Source organism: Corvus brachyrhynchos, unplaced genomic scaffold (assembly GCF_000691975.1).
Source record: "Corvus brachyrhynchos isolate BGI_N302 unplaced genomic scaffold, ASM69197v1 scaffold281, whole genome shotgun sequence".
NCBI lineage: Eukaryota > Metazoa > Chordata > Aves > Passeriformes > Corvidae > Corvus > Corvus brachyrhynchos.
The window spans coordinates 31,893-56,778 of NW_008236509.1; the positions used below are offsets into that span (position 1 = coordinate 31,893).

At 39.3% G+C, this 24,886-nt stretch overlaps 1 protein-coding gene across 1 annotated transcript; it reads left to right on the forward strand.

Annotated features, from left to right (window-relative positions):
* The first annotated feature begins 463 nt into the window (after nt 1-463).
* On the forward strand, nt 464-20,704 carry CTR9 (CTR9 homolog, Paf1/RNA polymerase II complex component). The gene is given in 26 exon segments (XM_008644041.2): nt 464-594; nt 2,421-2,519; nt 3,271-3,510; nt 3,872-3,989; nt 4,575-4,664; nt 5,935-6,083; nt 8,373-8,480; nt 8,992-9,099; nt 9,222-9,458; nt 10,181-10,270; nt 10,378-10,506; nt 10,611-10,794; nt 11,378-11,466; nt 11,687-11,872; nt 12,053-12,140; nt 12,394-12,542; nt 14,571-14,588; nt 14,590-14,703; nt 14,819-14,964; nt 16,355-16,426; nt 17,221-17,356; nt 17,779-17,925; nt 18,367-18,524; nt 18,836-18,932; nt 19,254-19,366; nt 19,619-20,704. Coding segments are annotated over 26 exon segments (3,522 nt in total). The 5' UTR covers nt 464-549; the 3' UTR covers nt 20,031-20,704.
* The last annotated feature ends 4,182 nt before the right edge of the window (nt 20,705-24,886 follow it).

A 24,886-nucleotide genomic window follows, 5' to 3' on the forward strand; every position in this document is an offset into this window, starting at 1 on the left:
CACAGCCAAGGCTCCAATGTTATCAGATTCAGTATTTGTCATTAAAAACACTCACCTAACTGGAAAAGAGCTGGCCCAGCTCTGGCTGAAAAATTATAAATACGCATCAACAGTATTACACCAGCTGAGCTAGTCTGATAATATTAATTTGGATTTACACATTGGTTTCCCACAAATATGGGGAAAATCCGCACGTTTTAACGCGTTTATTTGGAAATCTTTTGATGATTTTGAGATGTCGTGAGGAGAGGCGCCACCTGAGGGAGTCGTGCTCCAAAGACGAGGGAGCACCCAGGCAAATCTACTGCGTACACACAAACACTCAGCGCGGCTTTTGGGTGTTCTAGAGATGTATACGGACGTATTCCCAAGGGTACCTGCGCGATGTGTATCGGAACGAGGGAGCCCCGCCCTCACACCGCCCCGGGGGCGGGCCCGGCCCGCTCCGCCCCGTTCCCGAGCACGTCCGGGTCGGGCGCTGCCGTGAGGGGAAGTGCGCGCGGCGGCCCCGGCCCGGCGAGTGGCGGGTCCGGCAGCGCTGTGGCCGGGATGTCGCGAGGTTCCATCGAGATCCCGCTCCGGGATACCGACGAGGCGAGTCGGGCGCGGGGAGGCGGCGGGGAGGGGCAGGGAGGGCGATCCGTGCTGGGGCGCGGGCGGTCGCTGCTGCCGCCCGTGGTTGTGCCCCGGGCTCGGGGCGCGAGTGTCGCTCCCAGCCCCCGTGCCGGGGTCACAGGTGCGTGTCCGGCCCCATTCTCGCCGTACTTTGGGGTGTCAGGGTTTTTTGGTGTCCCTCAAGCAGCGCATAGACACAGGCAGGGCAGCGGACCCGCTCTGTAAAGTTATTTCACCGTGGCTCTAGAAACTTACTTAACTTTCCTTTATTTAAGGTACACTGTCACAAGCCGAGGTTAGAAAGATTCAGGAGAAGCATCTGGAAGTTTGCAGCGTATAACAAAGTTTGACGTTAAATCATTTCGTAGCAGATACTAAATTAATAGCGTAGCTGAGTAAGGTGTTGAAATACACTGCTTACACGTTGAAGAATATTCTCTGTGAACATCCGTATCCCTGCTCTTATATATACACACTCATATCGCACATATATGCATGCATGCATACATATATACCTGTACCCACAGACATTCGTGTATGCCCAAATATATATAGGGAAACTAATTTCTATATGGCTGCCACTGAGTTCTTAAGTCTCACAAAGTTACTTTATTCTGTGGAGTTTACATGTTCAAGGGCTTTTTCTTCTGTGACAAATTTCTGTGCTAGGCATCAGCATGAGTAGTGATCTTGGTGCTGCTGTTCAGGCTGGGACTACTTGGATCCCAAAGTTTTGAATTAATCACTAAAGAATGCTATAAAATACCTCTCCTCTCTGCCCTGCCCTTTTGTACTCCCATGTTTATTTGCTGTGTTGATAATATCTATTTCTCATTAATAACTATTTTAGTTGGTAGATGAGGGCCATTATTTGTCAAAGAGGAGGTACTGTGCAAGACAAACTCAAAACTAAAATGAGCAATAGCTAAGCAGAAATATTTTTGCTGGTACTCTAAAGTTTTGCATAGTCAAAACTATAAGCCTTTATAAACTGGATTGCTCTAACTCAGCCTATAGAGGAGTCCCAGCATTGGTAATCAGGGTACGACAACTGCGCCTCTTTCTTGCTGTAAAATTAACTTGTAACGCAGATGACTAATTATTAAAGGCAGCATGACTGAGTAAGGTGAACTAACAAGCAGTTAAATTGTGTTCCCAAATACCCCATCTAGGGAGTACCTGTTCCTTTTTACTCATTTTATAGTATCACAAGATTAGATCAACATGGGAGAATAGTACTCACAAAACAATGTTTGAACAATGAAAAGTTGTTGATGTCATTTGCTGGTCATGTCTACAGCTGTGAATATTCAGAAATTTAGCTGCTTCAATAGTCTCTTCATTCCTAGGGCATAAAGGTGACTTTACAAAATTTCAGGACTCTTGAGATAAGTCTGAGGTGTTGATTTTCTGACATCTGATGACTTGGAAGATTTTGACTCTGAACTAAATCTCTGTCTTAGCTGTAGGAAAAGTTGTAGAAATTCAGCAGTGTGCAGTTAAGTTGATTATTAGCTGATTCTGAGCATGAAGTCCATAGTGAAAGAAGTTGAATTAGGATCTCTGGTTATTCTCCCTGTCTGCTATCCCAAACATTGGGTTGTCTTTTACTCTAAAGAGAGACTGTCGCTTTTGTGATGTACAGAATGCAATACATTATCTCTTCTTTCTTTGTCCATAACCTTGTTAAAACACAAGTAATTATTTATGTTTTGTGCTCTGACATGTCCAGCTTCCTTTGAGCTCAATGATAGACAATGTTTTTAATGCTTTGTGAAAAGATTATCTGTGTTGTTTGGTCCTAGGTTATCGAGCTTGACTTCGATCAGTTGCCCGAGGGTGATGAAGTTATAAGTATACTCAAACAGGAACACACCCAGCTGCACATATGGATTGCCCTAGCGGTCAGTATAGATACAAACTGTATATTTGAGTATTGTATTCACATAAATCATAATTTCCACTTCCTTATTCTCATGACCAGTGATAACTGAATTCTGAGCAGGAACCTTATGGGGTCATGCAGTCATTGATGTTTCTGATTGGCATATGCATATTAGGATTTTAATTTCATCTCTTGTTCCTGAAACAATGCCTCTTGAGGCTTGCTTTCTAAGGTTATTTTCCCCTCAATCCATAGTTTTCCTGGTTTGTGGCTTTGCTTACGTGCTTCATAAAAACAGAGGGGGCAATATCTCTACTGTGGAAAGTACGGTTAAATTTCAGAAAGTCAAAGAAGTTCAGGTGAAGACCAGTGGATTCTTCACTTATAAATAGCTCAAAAACTTGTGTTTTAAAGTGGTGAGGCACTGGCACAGGTTGTCTTTGGAAGCTGTGGATACCCCACCCCTGGAAGTGTTGAAGGGCAGGTTGGATGGGCCTTTGAGCAACCTGGCCTGGTGGAAGGTGTCCCTGCCCATGGCAGGGGGGTTGGAATGAGATGATCTTCAAGGTCCCTTCCAACCCAGGCCATTCAATGATTCTAGGACAGAAAAATATTTGGCGTTATCAGAATACTTTTCTCTAATTATCCCTACATTTATTTCTGATTTATCACTGCATCCTGGAAAAAGAGTTTGTGTGATATCTAAAGCACCAACTTGCTATGTTCTGTACTCACTGGGGTGGTGTCCATTAAAACTGTATGTTTTATAGCTGGAATACTACAAGCAAGGCAAAACAGAAGACTTTGTGAAGCTGCTGGAAGCTGCCCGCATCGATGGCAACCTGGACTACAGAGACCACGAGAAAGATCAGATGACATGTCTGGACACACTGGCAGCCTACTATGTACAGCAGGCTCGGAAGGAGAAGAACAAAGACAACAAGAAGGAGCTCATTACCCAGGCCACCCTGCTGTACACCATGGCTGACAAAATCATCATGTATGATCAGGTAAAACTGATATCTGATCAAAAACCCATTTTTGTAAATTAGTTGTTGTAAAGAAAACAAGTATTGATTCACTAAATGGAAGACAGCAACTGCTCAGGCTTTAAAGTCATATGTAAGCAAAACTTGTATCTGAAATGTGTGTGGTGCCACCAGGAGTAATTATCTCTAGCTTGGCATGCTTGATAGAACTACTTCAGTCAACTTTGGAGGTTGGGAAGGAAGGATTGGTATTCTCTTGCTTGATAAATCTAAGAGAAATTATTTAATTGTAAAAAGCATTATAAGGCACTTAATCTTCCATGAAGTCCAAACTTCCTATTTTGTAAAGATAAATGTATTGCAAATTCTTTTCCTTGTCTAGAATCACTTGTTGGGAAGAGCCTGCTTTTGTCTGCTTGAAGGTGATAAGATGGACCAAGCCGATGCACAATTCCACTTCGTGCTCAACCAGTCTCCAAATAATATTCCTGCCCTTCTTGGTATGAGTTTATGGATATTTGTGAAAACCTGGTCTCTGTGGTTGAGTTTGAGAATGAATTATGTGCTTAAGAGTGTGTGTGTAGAGAGAATGTGATCAAGACACACATGCCAGACTAATTCAAATTTGGAAAGTACACATAGGTGGAAGAGCTAGGAAAAGTGTAATGCTAACTGGCATCTTCTGAGGTCCGTGGGCATACATCCAGTCCAGTTATTTATGCTTCCCTGATGATGGCAATGAAGCTGTACACTTTGTTAAGGGTGAAGTTACCACTAGTGAGGCGTTAACAGACTGTAACACTTGAAATTTAAGTTGTTCACTAGTCTTAGTAAGTGTCTTTCCTCTGGATCAATAAGGAATTAAGTTTCTGCAGAAAAATATGAAAATGTACATTTCATGTATTTTCATGTTTGCTTTTTTCGTATATTTGACATCATCAAAGGTAATAAAAGTTGTCATTGATTGAATTTTCTGTTAGTTTTTAACTGTAGCTTTTGAAAATGGGCGCAGCACAAGTTTACCAAGTAATACTTGAGCTTCTGGTTTATAACTCTTTGGTTTTATTCCTGGTATGTTCTAATAGGTAAGGCATGCATTTCTTTTAACAAGAAGGATTATAGAGGAGCCCTTGCCTACTACAAGAAAGCACTGCGTACCAATCCAGGCTGCCCAGGTAAGACAGACAGTATCTGCTACTGGAAGTATTTGTTCTGCTTGCAAACTAACTCAGGTCTTCCTAATTCAAATTCAGTGGGCATTTTTGTGGTCTATATCTATCAAAAGAACCCCAGCCCTCATTATAGGGAGATTTAGGCATTCATTGACTTGAAATATTTCTTAATTGTTAGAGAAGGAAGTTGTGTTTAGGAAAATATTGTTCTATTTTTCAAAGCATTAGCCTTTAAAGAGATACTGGAAAATGAGAATTTGTGTGTAAGAGAAATTAAAGTTGTATGGGGAGGGAGGGAACTGTTCAAGGCTCTTGCAGAATTTCTCTCTCTCTGAGCTCTTGGAATAAGGCTTCAGAAATGACGTAGCAATAATGAAACAAGACCTAAAAAGTAGAATTCTACCTGTAGTGCACAATGTGAATGTTCCTGGTGTTGTATTATTTTCTCTATGCAAAAATCTTGGAAAGCAATTGCTAATGGCTGTAAAAGTGGTACATGGGATATAAATACATTAATTCCAGGTATTTACATTAGGATCATAAATTCTTGGAAGTCTTATGAGAGATGTGATACATTTTGCCATAATCTTTCTGAAAAAAGGTTTATGTGTTCTATGGTCTGCTTTACTGTAGGAATGAATGCTACAAAAGCCTTACTTTTCAACAAACATCTTTCCTTTGCTCCCTGCTTTTTTACAGACACAGATTTGAAACTGTTGTTTATAAATTCTCTGTACTCTTAGATCACGAGCACACCAGAAGGGCAATATGATATGAATTTTCTGTATTAGTCCATATGTACGTGGTCGTGGAAGTTGGAGGATGATAAACAGCATGTGAATCAGTTGATCATTTGAGGAGAAATGCCAGCTAACTTGTTTATGCATCTGTGTTTTCTGAAGGCCTGTTAGTTTGGGGTGAACTTAACCTGCCTGAGAAATTTCCAACCCTTCCATCTGGCAATTTTTTAATGCTTTTCTCTATTGTTTTCTAATACATTCCCATAAAAATAAGTTTTTATTTGTTTGGCAGTGGAGTCTGTGGGAGATAGATCAGTGTTCTGGGGTTTATGAAGAAATAAAGTCTTACTAATGCATTCACGTTCATTTTGTGGTCAGCCAAGCATGGGCTGCTGCCTTGAAAAACAGCAAATTGTTAAATGGCTTTAGAGGCTTTAGGAAACTATTAAAAATTCTGCTTTCACTCCAGGCTGTGAAAAAAAGGCATAAAGTTGAAACTTTGGGGTTCTGAATGGTGTCATGTTGTTCTCTAGCTGAGGTTCGACTGGGAATGGGCCACTGCTTCGTGAAACTGAACAAGCTGGAAAAAGCTCGCTTGGCCTTCAGCAGGGCTCTGGAGCTGAATTCCAAATGCGTCGGGGCCTTGGTTGGACTGGCTGTTCTGGAACTCAATAATAAGGAGGTGGGTCTGACTTAGCAAGAATCCACGCTCAGTTTACTTTCTTCTAGCTAAAAAAGCTAAACTTTTATCCTTTCAAAGATAGTCTAGTTTTAAAATGGGTAATAACTTTTATAGTTAAATAATTTTAAGTCTGTGCTACTATTGAATGATATTACAGATACATGCTTGTGGTGTGAGCAGCACACTCTGAATAGCTTTCTTCTGTTGTTAAAAATACTCAGTTCTGTTATTTACAGAGGAGTTAGGTACAGAAAAACAGTGCTAGGTTAACTATTTTACTTAAAATAATAAAAATCCATGGTGAGATATGTGAAGGAAGGTCAAGGTATAAGACACAGTCCCAGGAGGTTAGAACAAGTTTTTTAAAAGTTTAGGAGTTAAGAACAAGTTTTCAAACAAGTTTCAAAGTTATATTCAGGCATGCATGCTGCATGGTAAACCCAAGAGTAGGCAAGAAGAAATTTTAACTGGGCTGATAAAACTACAATTAAGTGGTGATCCACTTTTCTAGATGATGTATCACTAGAAAAATACATATGAAAATATAGCTTAGTTGGGATCATAACTTCCTTAGCATGGATTAACCATCTCAGATATTATCAGTGGAGGATGAGACCTTTAAGTGTTCAAAAATTAAATTTTTACATAATTGTATGCAGTCAAAATTTAGTGTGTTGTGATCTATAGTTCCGTAGAAAGATTTTTTTGTTAGCACAGAATGTCTGAAAAATTCTTGGATTACTACTTCATGGGGAAAAAAAAATAACTGTTAAGACTTCCATGAAGAAACTAAAAAAAGTGGGCATAAGATGTTTTTTTGTAAAACTACAGAGAGAGTCAAAAATACTCTAAAGTCAAATTTTAATAAATTCCACAGATGAGAAATTGATGAAATCTGGTATCTTCCTTTTTCTTTTCCTGAAGATCTTTTAACTGAAGTCAAGGGATGAGCCCACGCGCCTGAAGCTTCAAAAAGCTGTGATTGAAAGCTGAGCTGCTCAAAGATGTTTTGTGTTCTAAGAAATACATCATCTGTGCTTTACTTTAAACTGTTTTCACAGCTTTTACTTCCAAGTTAGGATAACACTGAAGAGTTGACACAGGGAGGGAAGAACACTGGGGAAAAGAGTCTCTCTGAGTATCAAACTAATTGGCATCTTTTCTGTGCTTAAATATTTCTAATGTTTCTTCCTCCTAGAAGATGTTATGATATCAGATCAGGGTTGAGATCACACTGTACTTGCTGAGGTCTGTCTGATCTCAGGTTTTCTTTTATGAAAGCACTTAGGAGCTTTGGGACCTCTATCCCTCTACTGAATTTGGTTGAAGTTGGACATGAGACTCAGATTATTGGAGAACTTGGACAAATGCATAGTGTGATTGTTAAAACACAGTTACCTTTGAAAATTAAGGCAGGAACGATTCAGTATCTCCTAATCCAGGTATATTGTTATGCTAGGCCTGGAAAGATTGTACCTGTTCAAATAGAAGTTGGTTTTTTAGCTGCCTTCATGTTATGTTTTAACCTCTTGAAACCTAATCTGTTCAATAAGACAGCTTTCTGTTCATCATAATTACAAAGTAAAGCACAGATGTTAGATGGTTTCTAGGTACCATTTTTGGTGTTTCTGTTCAGAAATAAGTACAGATTAAGCTGACATGCTTGTGATACAGGTCTCATGGGTGTCCTAAATAAAGAGCAATTATTTTACTTGATTGGAACTTGTAGGTAAGTCACATTTTTACCTATGGGAAGCTTTCTTTAAAGTGTAAAGTTTCTTTACGAAAGAGTTAAGTTGGTGCAATGATGTTCTTATATAAGCACTGCAAACTTCTATCATTTTTTAAAATGACATCTGAAGTTGTTGTTCAGAATTTGAACATGAAAATATCTTCATTCCACTGCTGAATGAATTGGGTAGAACATCATAACCTAAACCAAACAAGCACTGGGGACACTGAATAATAGAAGGAACAGAAGGAGGGCCGTCAGGCTGTGAATGTGACTTGGCAAAGGACATCAAGACTAAGTCTTTGGGGTTTTTTTGCTTTTTATTTTCCCTAGAAAGTCCTGCTCTGCTCTTTTCCATCCCTGTGTGGTAGCTTCATTTCCTATTTCCCGCCTGTATGCTGCAGGAAGAAAGCTGGTAGCTGAACTTAGTTTTTTCTGTGAGCTCAGTGTGGTGTTGTCAGAAATCCTGCAGGAGCCTAGACTGAAAAATGGTTTTGAAAATAGTAATAAGATACAGATACTGAGGTGTGGCTGATACCTGTCAATGTTTCATTTAGGCTGATTCCATCAAGAATGGTGTTCAACTCCTCTCTAGGGCTTACACAATTGATCCCAGTAATCCAATGGTGTTGAATCACTTGGCTAATCACTTCTTTTTCAAGAAGGTAAGAGATCTCTGAAATTTTACAGTTAAGTACTTGATAAATTCTGAACAGCAAGAATTCTGGTGTTAGATTCAAACTCATTTCATCAGGTGCCTAATATCTGTTAATCTAGATGGACAAGTGTGAGGTTTTTGGCCTGAATTTTGTATAAACCTTTGTCAAGAAAACCAAGAAAAGGTACACTTAACTTCTCAACTCAAAGTCACCTTTGTGCCCTGAAGGGGTTTTGAGTTTTTGATGTTTGGGATTTTTTTTTTTTTTGGTTGGTTGGTTAGTTTGGTTTGGGGGGTTTGTTTGTTTGTTTGTTTGTCTCCTCACTCTCCCATGCTTTTAAATATAAAATAGAGAAAATAATAGTAACAGCTAAAACTAAATCTGTTGTTATTTAGTCAGTGCCGTGACTAAAGCTTTGTTATATTTTCCAGCTATCCATGTTTAAATCATAAATCACTTGACCATAATAAAGTGAAGAAGGAAGTTGATTTCATTTAACTTCCTTTTTTTTTTTCAGGACTATGGTAAAGTACAACACTTGGCTCTTCATGCTTTCCATAACACAGAAGTGGAAGCGATGCAGGCAGAGAGCTGTTATCAGCTGGCAAGGTCTTTTCACGTGCAGGTAGGGCAGTTTTTAAAAGTCCTCTTTGAGCTCACACTTTAAAAAAGTCTCTGTTATAAAAGGTCATGCAAACGTTGCCTTTAAAAACACTGACTGTTCTTCATTTAATTCCTTTTAATTAGGAAGATTATGATCAAGCTTTCCAGTATTATTACCAGGCCACTCAGTTTGCCTCATCTTCTTTCGTACTTCCATTTTTTGGATTGGGTCAAATGTACATTTATCGAGGGGACAAAGAGAATGCTTCACAGTGCTTTGAAAAAGTTTTGAAAGCCTATCCTAACAATTATGAGACTATGAAAATCCTTGGATCTCTTTATGCAGCTTCAGAAGATCAGGAGAAACGGGATATTGCAAAGGTGAGTTTTCCTTCTGCCAGCATCATGTGTTTACATGCAAGAGTAGAAATCAGACTTGAAATCAGACTGTTCCTTAAGTTAAAAAAAACTCAGGGTTAGGCAGCTGTAGATATGGAATATTTCATATGGGTTGTCATGAGGGATCTTCCTGTCTATGAAGAGTCACAACTTTTGGACAGTACTGAGACGACGCTGAACTCTAGGTAAAGCATGTCCAGGAATTTAGAGAAGCTCCAGCCTCATGTCTCTATTTAGTACATGAAGAGGGCAGAATTCTTCCCATATATATATAAAATTCTCTGAAGATGGGAAGTTAGCCCATGATTTCCTGAAGACAGCAAATCAGCTGATGATTTCCAGAAAACACTTGTCTTGGCTTATCTGGAAGGACTGTTATGCTTTTTTAAAATGAAGGGTGTTTTAAACCTAATGTTGGGTAAATAAATTCAAAGTATATTACACATCACTTCTCTAGTTTCTCATATTGGTGTAATAGTTTTTGCTTCTGAGACTGGAAGCAGGTTTTTTCTTCTACAGAAAAAGAGAATAATGAAGGAAGGAAATTAATGCAGATTTATTACTGTGCAGATGTTTAGGACATTTGTTTCTGCAGTATGGTGTATCTTTCTAGAGATAAGGTTAATGCCTTCACTCTTATTTCCATTTTTTTAAGAAGGCTGTATGTCTTTGAAGTGGCATAATTATTTTCTGCTGTTTTTCAGGGGCATTTAAAGAAAGTCACAGAGCAGTATCCTGATGATGTAGAGGCATGGATTGAGCTAGCCCAAATTCTAGAGCAGACTGATATACAGGTATTATTAATACACGCTTGGTGAATTATAAATGTGCTTTTCAAAAGAGCTTTTAGAGGTCATGGTCTTCTTTCTTTCATCCACTTTCTGTTTGTTTCTTTCCAAAGGGTGCTCTGTCAGCCTATGGAACAGCCACACGCATTCTGCAGGAGAAAGTACAGGCTGATGTCCCTCCAGAGATCCTGAATAATGTGGGTGCTCTGCACTTCAGGCTGGGAAACCTAGGAGAAGCAAAGGTATGCAGTTACTCACAGTTTAAATGGAGTTTCTTGATCAAACAGAAGTTTTTCTTTGAGAATATTTTGGAGTGCTTCATTCCTCTTTTCTTTCTGTACTTCAGAAATACTTTTTGGCGTCGCTGGATCGTGCAAAAGCAGAGGCTGAGCACGATGAGCATTACTACAATGCCATCTCTGTGACAACATCCTACAACCTTGCCAGGCTCTATGAGGCCATGTGTGAATTTCATGAAGCGGAAAAGCTCTATAAAAACATTTTGAGAGAACATCCAAATTACGTTGATTGTAAGAAACATTCGGTGTTTCAGTTCCACAGTCGTCCTTACAATACCAACAATCTTCTGGTTGACAGTGTCTTCTGCTCTCCTTATGTCTGTCTTCCCTTGTTTTCATAGTAGTTTTGGGGCTGACCTGTGCTATTTGCCACAAGCTGCAGCACACATCATGCCCCAGCCTCATCTGTAGCCTTTTCCCTGCTTGTTTTCCATTGTCACCTGCTGATACCTTCCCAAAGCTTGTGGAGATGGGAGAGCTATCTAAAGTGGAGGGAGGAGAATTATGTAACTGATGGATCCTTATTTCTTTGTGTTTTTTTCAGTTGTTCTTAACTTATGAAGCCAGTTGAACACATCTACAATACTTTAACTATTCAAAACCTGCAGTTTTTGTATGGCCATTGTGGGTGCAAGTTCCTCTTCACATATTTCTCGTTGTGAATAGAATATGAAAGGTGTCTTAGTGTTTCCTGTCTTCAACTGGTCAAGAGAAGGATTGCTTTTGAAATTCATACATGGACAATATTTTCTTTGTTCAAGATGACTTTAACCAGTTCCCTGATTTTTATTTTATTTTCTATTTTTATTTTCAGGCTATTTGCGCTTGGGAGCTATGGCCAGGGATAAAGGGAATTTTTATGAGGCTTCTGATTGGTTTAAAGAAGCGCTTCAAATAAATCAGGTTTGTAACCCCATAAGTGTTTAACATTAAAACACTCTAAATAATAAGTTAACTTCAATTTTAATTTTCCTTTTTTTATATTTTTATTTTGTTTGTTCAAAAAAATGTTTGGGGTTCTTTTGAATATGGAATTATATTTAAGAGGAGTAACATTTATACTTGGAAAAGTAACTTTGAAAAGGAAAAGTGCATTTGTAACTTACAGTGAATTTTTATTTAGGACCATCCAGATGCTTGGTCTCTGATTGGCAATCTTCATTTGGCTAAACAAGAGTGGGGTCCAGGACAGAAGAAATTTGAAAGAATATTGAAGCAGCCCTCCACACAAAATGATACTTATTCCATGCTGGCTCTTGGCAACGTCTGGTTGCAGACTCTCCATCAACCCACAAGAGACAGAGAAAAGGTAATGGGCATCTCTCTGCCCTATGTGTGGGTTTGTTTGTCTATTTTTTGTATGTTGTTAGCTATTCAGAGCCTCTTCTTCATATCTGTTTAGCATCTTCCAGTTCATAAAACCTCTGTGTAGATCTTTTAATACCCCACTGTAGAAGTGAGTGATGAATTGGGGCATTTCTCTCTGCAGGAGAAACGTCACCAAGACCGTGCATTAGCCATCTACAAGCAAGTCCTCAGAAATGACCCAAAGAATTTGTATGCTGCTAATGGCATAGGTGAATATTAGACTCTAGTTTTCCTTCAGAGGTGATCATATTCTTGTTTCAGAGGTGATCGTATTCTTATGTTCCATGCTTTAATATAGAATTGTTTTTCAGGGCCTGAGCACTGTAGAGTGGAGCCCAGGCAATGGCAGCTGTGTCAGTTTTGGAGGGGGCACTTTATTGAGGCAGTATTGAATTTTCTGTGGTAGGAGTGCACAGTGCATGAACCTGGAAGCTCACATTGTACATGTTCCTCTCCCTTCAGGAGCTGTCTTGGCACATAAAGGATATTTCCGTGAAGCTCGTGATGTTTTTGCCCAAGTGAGAGAGGCAACAGCAGATATCAGTGATGTGTGGCTGAATTTGGCACATATCTACGTAGAGCAGAAGCAGTACATCAGTGCTGTGCAGATGGTAACATCTCCACAATGAACTACATCCTGCGTTGGCTTACATGACTTCTAGATGTTTCTCTGTTTTCAGAGCAGCTGGGAAAATTTCTGAGCAGTATTTTAACAAGTTCTAGGTCTATTTTTAATAAGCTGTTGGCTGTCAAGTCTAGATTTAATAACAGACTGCCAAATATGTGTGAGGAGTGACAAAGCACCTATCAACTTTTATACTTTTTTTTGGTAGCAGGGTTAGAATTTTGGTTGTGGAATAAATTATTAGTCAGAGGGGTTTCAGTCAGTGTAGTTACAGTATGTGATTTTACATTCAGATGTTTCCAAAGTAAGTAAATACAATTTGCTGCTGGGAATTTTTTTTTTAATAGCAGCAATTCATATTTTTGTTCTTGTAAATGATCACATGAATAACAAACAGAGCTGTCTTAAAAGCTGACTGGGCCATCATTTCACTCACCACAGTTAAAATCACGAAGTAATTCATGTTGGAAGAAATCTGTTGAGGTCAGCTAGTTTGACCTGACCTGCCCAAGCAAGTAAATGTTCAAGTGTCAACCTATTCTGAGTGAATTGACTCAATTAGCTGATCAAAAGCTTACAAATAAGCTTAAAAACACAGCATATGTTGAACAGGAAGAAACTAAGAACAAACTTGTGTCATTTGAGTCCTTATTGAGGCTCAAAAATGCTTCATTCAGAGCTATTCTGAAGCTTTTGTGGTGCTTAATAAAGAAGTGTTACTGGGCCTTTCTTACATGATCAGGAGCTCAGTAGTCACTGTCCTCCAGTGAACTATTTGTTAGCAAGCTTTGGCAACACAATCACACTCACTCTGTTGTGCTTGAATGGGGTCTGTTGTTTTCTTAGCACTTTGTCTATTTTTATTGACAAAAAGCCTAATGAAAATCTAATTTTAGCAATTGTTTAAGCAGTGAATTACAGTGGGGAAGTGGGTGTCACTTTCACCTATCCATTTGGGAGAAAAAATACTTTACTCATTTGCTGATTTATATAAGAAAAGATGTTATTAGAAATGTGTTTGTTTACTGAAGTGTTTTATTGTTCCCTGGGTTCTGCTATGCAGTCACAGTGTGATACATGATAATGGACTCAAAGGGAGACAAATTGAATTTACTAGCCCAGCTTACTGCAGCCACAATAATTATCCTACTGAGTTCTCTACCCTAAAGCATACAAATCTGAGGCAGGCCTGAGCTAAACACAAAACTCTGATGCTGAAGGTGAGTGAAAACTGGGTGCTCACAGCACAGTGAGATCCAAGAGTAGCAACCTCAGGTGTTACAGTTCAGGGCAGTTTTCTGTACTTGAGCTGGAAATAAAACTTACTTTGTATTCCTTGCTATTTTGGAGACTTAGAAAGGGTGAAGGATTCCTTGAGAAAAGAGTGTCAAACAGAAGGTGCTTGTTACTGAAAAAGATCAATTTGGTAACTTTTAAACCTTTAATTCTAGACCCACAAAACTTATAGTAACAAGTCTCTTTAGAGAAACTAATACCCCTTTGCATCACTCAGTTCCTCAGCTGAGTGGACAGAACAAATTTGATGTTGTTGTCATATGGAAAGTCCGGATTTTTTGTTTTAACTAATTACATCCGATATATGGAATTACTATATTAAATATATTTCAATTGGTAAAACATCTTGTATGAATAAAGAAAATAGATTTTTTTCCCCCCTATACTGTGGAGAATATTTGAGTGGTCTTAAAATGAGTCATGTTGGTTGGACTTTGTTGCAGTAGATGGTACTTTAAAAAGTATTCTTTGGTATTTAAGACCTACAGAGCCTTCTGGGCTGCAGCCAGTTTCTAGAAAAAAGCAGGTACCTGCTATGGAGTAGGAGAGAGAGTGTTCTGATCAGTGAAAAGGAGGCACCCATGTAGCATAACACACTTCTTTAAAAAACAAAAGGCATATTAGCAGTCATGCTTTTTAGGAATAGAAACATTTGCTGGAGTTAGCTAACAAACAGCAAACCACTATCACCTCTTACTTTGATTTTTTTTTCTTTCAGTATGAGAACTGCCTCAGGAAAGTTCTATAAGCATCAAAACACTGAAGTGTTGTTATATTTGGCCCGGGCACTGTTCAAATGTGGCAAATTGCAGGAATGGAACATCATGTATCACAGAATAAAATTACTGTTGGTTAATTTGTGTTTCTTTAAATTTGGTGGTCTGGGATTGAAATGGCAGTGTTTATTCTCTGTATGTCATTTCTGTATCATGTTGTAGCTTCTTTTAAAAACATGGTTTTTTCCAGGCCAGGCATGTGGCTCCAAGTGATACAGTTCTCATGTTTAATGTGGCTTTAGTGCTGCAAAGACTTGCTACCTCTGTCCTGAAAGATGAAAAAAGCAATCTGAAGGAAGTGCTTAATGCTGTGAAAGAACTGGAGCTTGCCCACAGGTAAAGATCATTTATTTCTAATCATTGTAATCTATTTGGTTGTCCCCTTACAGTATATTTGCACAAATCTGATTAGTAGAGCAATCATCTCCTACAAAGCACTGTGTTATTCCAGAGTTTCTAGTAGAAAAACGAAAGATTGAGCCTGACAAAACTCTGTGTTCAGACCTTGCTCCAGAGCCAGTTTTGTTTGACCAGGTGCCAATATGTGTTTCTCAAAGCGTTTCGTTATTGTGGTGACCAAGATGCTCTTCTTCCCAGAAATGCGCAGTTGAAAAAATGTTGACAATTATTCTACAACTTGAATACTATTTCATGACTTCTTTCAAAACAATCTATGGGGCTTAAAAGCAAATCAGTTTATCTTACATAAGCATAATTAATGACTGGCAGTCCCTTAAAACTAATTTCGCCCTGCTTTTGGCAAGTAAAGCCCAAGTACTGTCACAGCTTAAGAACAGAAGCAGTTTCTTAAGTGCATTTGAGATATTTTAGTTCTGTTTAAAAAAACATAATATAAAATTTTGTGCAGACACCAGTGTGATTAATCTCGTTCAGTTGTCACCATCCTTGAACAGAGCTTTCAACCATTTATTCTGCTCCTAGGTATTGCTGGTGTAGCTGGTGCATGCTTTGTGCATTCTTAGCTCTGCTGTTATGTTGAGGATAGAAGTTCTAACTTAAATTTAGTGAGAAGTTTGTTATTTATTGTCTTGAACAAGTTGCATGAATTTATTTTTACCTATTAACTAAAACTTTTGGGAAAATACTCTCCATAGTCTAGACCTTGAGCAAGGAATTATTTTATTCATATACACAAGAATTTGAGTCTAGCACGAAAACACTTCATTGGAAATGTGTCTGAGGGTATATGGGAAGAAACTGTGGCAATCTTGAAAGTTAGAAGTAATTGTCTTTTAAATGGGAGAAACTTTCCAAAGCACTGATCATCATAGCTTACTGATCTACTTGGAAGTTTGTTGTATTCACAAGGGCTGGTCCGCTAGGTCAAGGAGGCTGCTCTAGAAGGATTTTTGAAAAACAAGTTTTCCTTCTTTCTCTTATGCTGAATTAAAGCATGTAATCTATGACAGATAAGAAATCAATCTGCTGGGGTCAGCAATGTACTTACTGGTAGGAGCCAGCAAATGAAATCTCAGAACTCTCTTTAGAATTTTTCCTTTCCAGAGTGGCTTTAGAATGTTTTAAATTTGGAGAACTGTGAATGCCCTTTTTAACTGTTGTATTGAAAGATGGTGGCACAGAGGAAACTGGTTGAGTTTTACAGGTTTGTAATTCAGTACTAAATGCTTTGTTTAAAGGCAAAACTGCAAAAAATATGTAAGTAATGCCATATTTGCTTACTTTAGTTTCTTGTGATTTCCTCCAGGTACTTCAGTTACTTGAGTAAAGTAGGTGATAAGATGAGATTTGACTTAGCACTTGCTGCTACAGAAGCCAGGTAAAGAAAAACCCCCAACTCACAAGCAAATCTTTCGTTCAGATACTAAGTGGAATATTGTTATTTTGTATTAAAACTAGGTTCAAAAATTTCAGCTGTCAGGTTGTTAGAACAGTAGAAATACAAGTGCAGGGTCACTCCCTATTACTGTTCCATTCTTTTCCTGTGTTTCACTTACTGTGCATTCTTGTAAGATTTCCACAGCCCTGTACAAATACCATGTGTTGGCCATCCTGCCCTGTACATCTGAAATGGGTATCAGCGAAGCACTTTGTGCAGAGAAGGAAATTTCAATATTAAAAGAAATGTCATTTTGACATCAGCTAAGAGGGTGTTGAAAGCACCTTGCTCTAATGTTTCATGTGACTTGGACATTTTATGCAACCTTAATTCTTACACAATTGGGTTTTTTGAGCTTAAATTTTGCCCTTTCTGATTAGGTTTGCTAGGGTGTTGTGATTAAATACAAGCTCTTATTAATCCTACTTCTGAACCTGTCCAAATTGGTTGGCACGATTCCTTTTATGTTCATGTGTGGGTTTTCTGTATGTGAATTGGCTGAATTTGAAGTGTGAAGCAGTATGTTCTGAAATGATACATTGCAAGATAAATTAGCTTACTAAACATGCATTAATTTACTCAAAAATCTGCACTGCTCTTCTCTGTGCTATTTCAAGTAGCTTTTTTTCAGTTTATTGGGCATATGAACGTGGTGTAGTGATGCAGGCCCTTTATAAAAGCATTTCTTTTTGTGTTTGCCACCTTGCCTTACCTGAGAACCTTGGATTTTGCAGGCAGTGCTCTGACTTACTGAGCCAGGCCCAGTATCACGTGGCTCGGGCACGCAAGCAGGATGAGGAGGAGAGGGAGCTGCGTGCAAAGCAGGAGCAGGAAAAGGAGCTGCTTCGCCAGAAACTGCTGAAAGAGCAGGTTTTACTCTACTAAATTCTGTTGATTGCATTTTATAAGTGTACTGACACACTGACAATATGTGTGCTCCTGCTGCTCTGGGGTGGTCCCTAGTAGCTGTTTTTCTTAGTCATAGTAAGTGCTAGCTGAAAATACTACAGCTAACAGGTGATACTCTTTCTTCCTCATAGCCTCAGAAATAGATTTTTAGCTGTATGATTAAATAAAATAGATGTGTCAGAAGTTTTGCCATCAGACTTTTACCTATTCCACTATGGGCTTGTGGAAAACTTTTTTTTTGCCATGTGCACCTTCTGCTGTGACACAGAGCATCAAAAAGCAATTTTCCAGTCTCCTGACAGCAAATAATTTCTGTGCCCGCTATTATAATCACCGTGATGCTGCAAATACAATGGTAATGGTTGGCTTCCTTGGTGTTTCAGGAAGAGAAGCGCCTGAGAGAAAAAGAGGAGCAGAAGAAACTTCTGGAACAAAGAGCTCAATATGTAGAGAAGACCAAGAATATTCTGATGTTTACTGGTGAAGTAGAAGGATCAAAGGAGAAAAAACGTGGTGGTGGTGGAGGCAGGGTAGAACAGAATTTTTTAATCTCTTTTTCTGTTTGTTTTTTCTTTCCTTTTAAACCTCCTTAATTTTTCCCTTTTGATATCTGGTCTCTTGCAGGAGCACAGGTTTTTAAATTCTAGCTCCTAGGCTCTACTGAGTAAAATTGCACAGTATTAATACTAAAATGTCAGAATTGGAAACTAATACTTAAAAGTTCTGAGCATGGTCGCATCACTAAAATGTGTTCAATTGTTAAAATAACAGAATATTATCTTACCATGTGCCAATCTGGAATCAGTTTCTAAATTATATCCATCTTGTGCCAACTTTGCCATAGTCTCTAGAAGGTTTGTATTGTCATCTCTTCCAAAACATGTTCAGTTAAATTTCTATTTTGAAGTGTTTCCTGGTAGTTTTGTGACTGGGATGTGAATAATATGTTGTGTTGTCTGTGTTTCTTACAGCGTTCCAAAAAAGGAGCAGGGGAGTTTGATGAGTTTGTCAATGATGACAGTGATGAAGATCTGCCCATCTCTAGAAAGAAAAAGAAGAGGAAGGGCAGTGGCAGTGAACAAGATGGGGAAGAAGAGGAGGGTGAGAGGAAGAAGAAGAAAAGGAGGAGGTAGCTGATACTTTAATTAATTAATTATTAATTAATGTTCATTTAATATTAGTCCCTGAGCAATAGTAGGGCTTTTAAGTAAATTCTCTGCAGTCTTTTGTAACAGTTTAAAAACAAACTCTTATCAAGAGGTCACATGATTATTTTTTACTTACACATTACACATGATAAAACTTAAACAACCACTCTGCAAAAGAAGTAGGAGTAACACTTGATGAACTGGACATTTCTTGAGACTGGTATTTTTGTATGTTTTAAGGGGTTTTTGCAGTATTATGCTTTATGCCATATAAAATATGTTTCTGTTCAAGACCCCAGAAGGCAGAAGAGGGGAGCGATGATGAAGAACACGAAAACGGCCCACGGCCTAAGAAGCGACGTCCACCCAAAGCAGAGAAGAAGAAGGCTGTAAGTTAAACCCTGAATAACTGCATCACTTTCTAAATATGCATTTGGAGTTCAGCATTACCCTGGTCAAGAGAGATTTATTAGTGTTGAGAATTACAGCAAAACCTCTTGGAGCCAACTGGCCCTAGAGCTTATTTTTATCCTCCTCCCCTATTGCTATTGCTGCTTCAAGGACGAAAAGGATATTTCCAAAGCCATCTAGAATTAAGTGATAGTAAATGGAAAATTTTTTAAAAGCCTGTCTGGTTTTCTGAATGTGTTTCTACGTTTGGGCTGTGTGTGCCACATGATCAAGCAGCCCTTTGTTTTCCCCCTATACAGCCCAAACCAGAACGTCTGCCTCCTTCAATGAAAGGAAAGATCAAATCAAAAGCCATCATTTCATCAAGTGATGATTCTTCTGATGAGGACAAACTCAAAATTGCTGATGATGGGTAAGAACCTTAATTAACTTTGTATGAGCTTAGAGTTTCAATGCATGCCTTCAAGAGAAAATGCAGTTTTAATGAGATAACACAAAGATAGTGAGAAGTCTTTCATTGTACTGACAGCATCCCTTCCCAGTGCAAATTAATTCCACTCATTCTTCTAACTCCAGCATTACCCAAATCCTGGTGTCTTGCTTTATTTGTAAGTTAAAGGGAGCACCTTTTAATACCTTTTTTCCCCCTGCTTTTTCCCCACAGACACGCTCGAAATAGCAACAGTGACTCGGACGACGGGGAGCAGCAGCACAGCAAGCGCATTGTTTCTGATAGCGATTCTGATAACAGGAACAAGTCTGGCAGCGAGGCAGGCAGTCCCCGCAGGTGCAGTGCCCGCGCATCCGACGAGGAGTCTGACAGCGACAGGTCCCCGAGGAAGAGGCGGCGCTCGGAGTCGGAGCAGTCCGACAATGAGTCGGTGCAGTCAGGGAGGAGTCGCGGCTCCGGCGGCTCCGAGAACGAATCGCGCCCGGCTTCGCGCAGCGCCGAGTCCGACAGAGACTCCGAGAGGGGCTCTGACCACGAGGGCTCTGCCAGAGCTTCTGGGAACGAGTCTGAACCAGAGGCATCCAATGATGAGGGCTCTGAAGGGGGCTCAGATGACAGCGATTAGAGCTGAGTTACAGCCCATCTTTTAAAAATGTTCGTGTAAATAGATCTCAGTTAGAGGGGAAATAGAATTTTTATATTTGACAACTGTGATTTAAAGAACCTTAATGTTTTAGTAAACTGTTGTGAGACCTTCTTGTGATTCTTTCTATTAGTTACCAATGGATGTTTCTCTAAGTTGGCTTATGGTGTATTTTTAATTTGAAACCACTGTAGGTACACAGAATCTCTGTCCTGTAGTCAGCACGCCGAGGACGGAATGCATGTTAAAAACTATGGAACATAAAATCTGCTTAGGTGGTTCAGTGTGGCTAAAACTGTGTTCTGTGATTATACATGCATAGATGGATCTTAAAATCCTACCAGATGGGACAAAGAGCTGTGGATATTTATCTTTTTCCTCACTTGGAGTAAAGGTCAGTAGGGAGGTTTTTCTTACTTTCTACTAAAGAATAAATGTGCCACGATGTAACTCTTTTATGTTTTCAAGAGTTTGTTCTTTTGCTTCTGTTTTTGTGTTAAATCAGTTGAAAAGATGCAGATCTTAGAGAAATTTTATAAACTAGTGATGCAGATGTAGGTGAAATATTTAAATTGGCTGGCAAAGACATTTGGGAGAACTCTGTATTACTTGAGAAAGGTAAAGCTGCAAGTGTCACAATAAAATGTTCTTGCTTATTTGCTTGGAGTGATTTATTTTACTCCTTAAAAGGTGCAAGCAGAATATCTGAGAACACTAAATTTGACAACAGAATCTGTTTTGAGGAGGTGGTCCTAACTGTATTGTACATACATGGCTTTGGGAACTAAGTCCTTTCACATAACGTGGTCAGGAATAACAACGAAAAATTGCTGTGCTGTAGACTAAATCGGATTTCTCTCTGTGGTTCTGAAAAAAATCAGTATTTTGTACCAGTCCAAGGAAATCTTTTTCTTTTTTTCATTGTTCATCAAGCCTGCGTCAAGCATTTGCTAAGAGAAGATTTTGTAGGTCTTGATAGTGTATTGCTACCAGTTCTAATAGACTGTATGGCCTAAACTGTGTTGCCTTGTTTTTAGGAAGCCTGGATTGTCACTACTGATAGTTCACTTGAAGCACTAACTGAAAGTGAAGTTTCCCATGCTGCTATTTCTGGTTTGCTGTGAGCATGAGCTGTTCTCTCTGTAGATGGGTTTGTTCATGTGTTTATGGGCTGCTGGTAACCATAGCAGACAGCAGAATGCAGAACACTCGAGATGTCTCTCCTTGTGGCTCAGTTTGGTATCAAGTTTCTGTCTGTGGTCTTACCTAAAATTTAGCATCAGAGTAGAAGAACAACTCTCATGTTTGTTGGGTCAGAACAAAGTTGAATCATGACCCAGAACCACAGGGAAGCAGTGGATAGCTGAGGTGGGTGTGTTTGATGTCACACAGCTTCATTTATGAGGCTATGGAGAAGTGTGAGGAGATGGATGCAACTAAGGAAAACTGATCCATGCAAGGTGAAACAAACGGAGCATGGCCAGCAGTGGAAGGTGTGAGAGTAGCCAGCTCTTAACAACAGGAAGGAAGAAGATGTACGGCACTTACTATGGGATCTCAGAAACTTTTTTTCTGCCTGAAATACATCTCTGCTGTCTTAGCTTTCTCTGTCATGTTACTAAGTCTGTCTTCTTTGTGAGAAGTCTGAAGGTCTTGTTTGATGCTGTATGTACAGAAAATTTTGTGTACGCTAAAGTTAGTTCTAGGTGAAGTGATGAGTGGGTATTCAGACCAAATATCCAACTGGAGAGAAATAGCTTCAGTAAGTGTAAAATAAGAGGGGTTTTCAGACATCTCTTGTGTGAGGGGTATTTTTTGTACTCTCCACAGAAAGGAGTTGTGTAAGGAGAGGTTATGACTTAAGACAGCTTGAACTGTGTGATGTACAAGAGGCCGATCAACAGGGACAGAAAGGGAACAAGGGATGCTTTTGCTTCGTTGTTCCTCTGCTTTTATGGAGCAAATGAGGAATCAAAAACCCGCCAGAAACCAGAAGTCAGATTTTCTTTTTTCTTCCCTTTGAGGAGGAGAGTTAATGGGAGGATTAAGGTTATATAAAAAGTCATGTGTTGCTGTAATTGGAGAGAAAGCTGTGTTTTAGCTTAATTCATATTTTCTAATGCTTGTTTTTTGAAAGTGCAATGGTGGAATAACATTGCCGTAATTCTCTCTTGGCAGCATTCCTTGCCTTCTGAAGTAGGTGTGGTTGGCTTGCAGCTATTAAATTCCTTTATTTTTAGCAGTAATCTATTCCTGGATAAAATACAGCAAGTTAGAAGTGTAACACTGCCTTGCTGGAGACATGGTTTATTCCTAGTTTGTGTTTTGCATCCATAGTTGCACGATGTGGATTGCATCATTCATCTACAGTTCCATGACTGTAGGAAGTGTTTCCTGGTGAGCTCTGTTGCAGCTCAACACTTTGCTCTCCTCACATGTGAGCAGCACATCTTCTCCAGAATACAACAGGAAAGGGTCATGTAGAATTTGCTCTCGTTCCTGAAATTTGTAGATTTGGCCTTTCACAGAACATTTCAAATGTAGCTTGACAGAAAAAAAAAAAATTAAAGTTGCTGGGTTGGGTATTTTGGTTTTGGGGGGAGGTTTTTGGTGGGGGAGGTAAGGGGGGAGTTCGTTGGGGTATATGCTCTCGTTCAAATTTGTAGATTTGGCCTTTCACAGAACATTTCAAATGTAGCTTGACAGAAAAAAAAAAAAATTAAAGTTGCTGGGTTGGGTATTTTGGTTTTGGGGGGAGGTTTTTGGTGGGGGAGGTAAGGGGGGAGTTCGTTGGGGTATATGTTTTTTAGTTTTTGGTTTGTTAATCCACCTACTCAATTTTCTCTTTCAGAAACTTTTCCAGGTCAATACTTGGTGGGAAGGAGTAGCTGTCACTGCTGAATGACAAAGCATCTGTATGTAAATTGATCATTCTCTTTGTAAATGTCCACTTCTGCTAATTTAACTCTGAAAACCACAGTACTCTATCCACATAGAAGCAAGGAATATATCTGGGAATGAGCTGCCAAGGAAGGGTTTGGACAAGGCAAGACCTATGGTAGGAACATGACAGCTAAAATTGTATCAGTTCTTTCTATAAGGAAGTGCCACTGCCTGGGAATAAGTTGCTTTCCACATTAAACATTTCACTGCTTAGAGCAGTGTTTGTTGCAGCAAAGTTTTAAACTTATATTGGAGGTTAATTAATACTGTTGACATCTTCTATTAAGACTTGCAGGCTTTCTGGAAAAAGTTTGCTCCCTACTTTTTTCCTCCCTACTTTGTTTTGCTGTTTTTTTATTCCTACTATATAGTGCTGTGATGACCCCCTTGTTCAGTAGTGGTAGTTACTTTACAGTCAATAAATCTGGAGTTCAGAAGTTACCTGGAAGAATTCCTATAGCTGGAGCAGCAATCAGCAAGGATAAATTCAGTATTAATATGAGCAACAAAACAAGTTGGCAAAATGGATGTGAAAAAGGGTGTGTAACTGAATGCTCATTATTCTCATAGCTAGTAGTCCTTACTCCTAGTAATTGTATTTTGTTATTTATCTAAACACTAATTGCTCTACAGAAGAGGATTTGGAGACAGAATCAAAGGGAATACCAAAAACGGGAATACTTAGGAGAGAAATTCAAAGTCAGTGTGCTGAAAACGTGTAGTATTTCCATCCTGTCTGTGAATGTTGGTCCACATCTGCTCAAGCTTTGTACTAGAAATACTAGAAACTTCAGAATTTTCTAGTGTTGGCAGCTCCAGTAGAAGGTACAGTTGTGTAGTCACGCAGCTTGTAATATCTTTTTTACCTTTGGTTCATAACTATTGGAGAGATTAAGAATGCTCATCCTAACCATGTTGTTCTTTAAGTGCCTCTGGGTTGTTTTCCTTCTCTTTTTAATTCTTCCTTTGCCCTGAGGCCAAAGCTACTTTCTCTGCAATCTCCAGAGCATGGTACTGGTGAAGTATTTGGCCTGCAAACTGTGTCGTATTGGCACTCTTGATTGGGTTTACCTGTCTCTTTCAGCTCCATTTGAAAGGATCAGTGCTGAAGAGTCCCTATTGCTGCTTCTAAATATGTGTCATCGTTATCCTACATGTGTTTGTGTGTCTCCCTGTTTGGAGATGCCCCCAACATTGTTGTGGTGTTGCCTGAATTTCAGAAGTGCTGTTTGGCTCAATAGCACATAAGACTTTCATGCCTTCCTACCCAGCCTTTTCTGATTAAGATACAAATACCCAGCTTTAGCTGAAGAAACAAGGTTTTAGGCACCTGTGAGTGAGTGTAGTGGCAGTGACTTCAGGGGTGTTTTCAGGTGCCTTGGAAGGCTCCAAGCAAGGTTCTGTGTCTTTAAATGTTTTTGAACCCTTCAGAGTTCTTAGCACATGAATCTCTTCTCTTGCCTCTCTCATATGCAAATCCCATATGAGAATTGCAACAGCTTTAGTATTCTTGGACACATTGAGGAATATCTAAAACATTCTTGGACTCTTTCAGGAATACTGTGGGCCCACTCTGATTCTTAGGGCCTCGTGTCAAAGGTGCAGTTGAGTTGGTTGCACAGTCTGTCTTCAGTGACAGATAGGTCTCAGCCAGAATGTTCCTGACTGTATTTGCTAATTCAGAAGTGACTTTCTGATTTGGGACACACAGGCAGTAGTAGAGAACCCATCTTTTCTGGCTGCTCATTCTATAGGACAGAGGAGGTTGCAATTTGAGAAGAATCTCATGCAATGCTGTATTCCCTCTGTCTGGTTCCACAACTCCATTAGAGAAAACTGGTTTTGGAGTCTTCTCACCTTTGCACCTGAAGGTTCTGGCTGTACCGACACTGCTG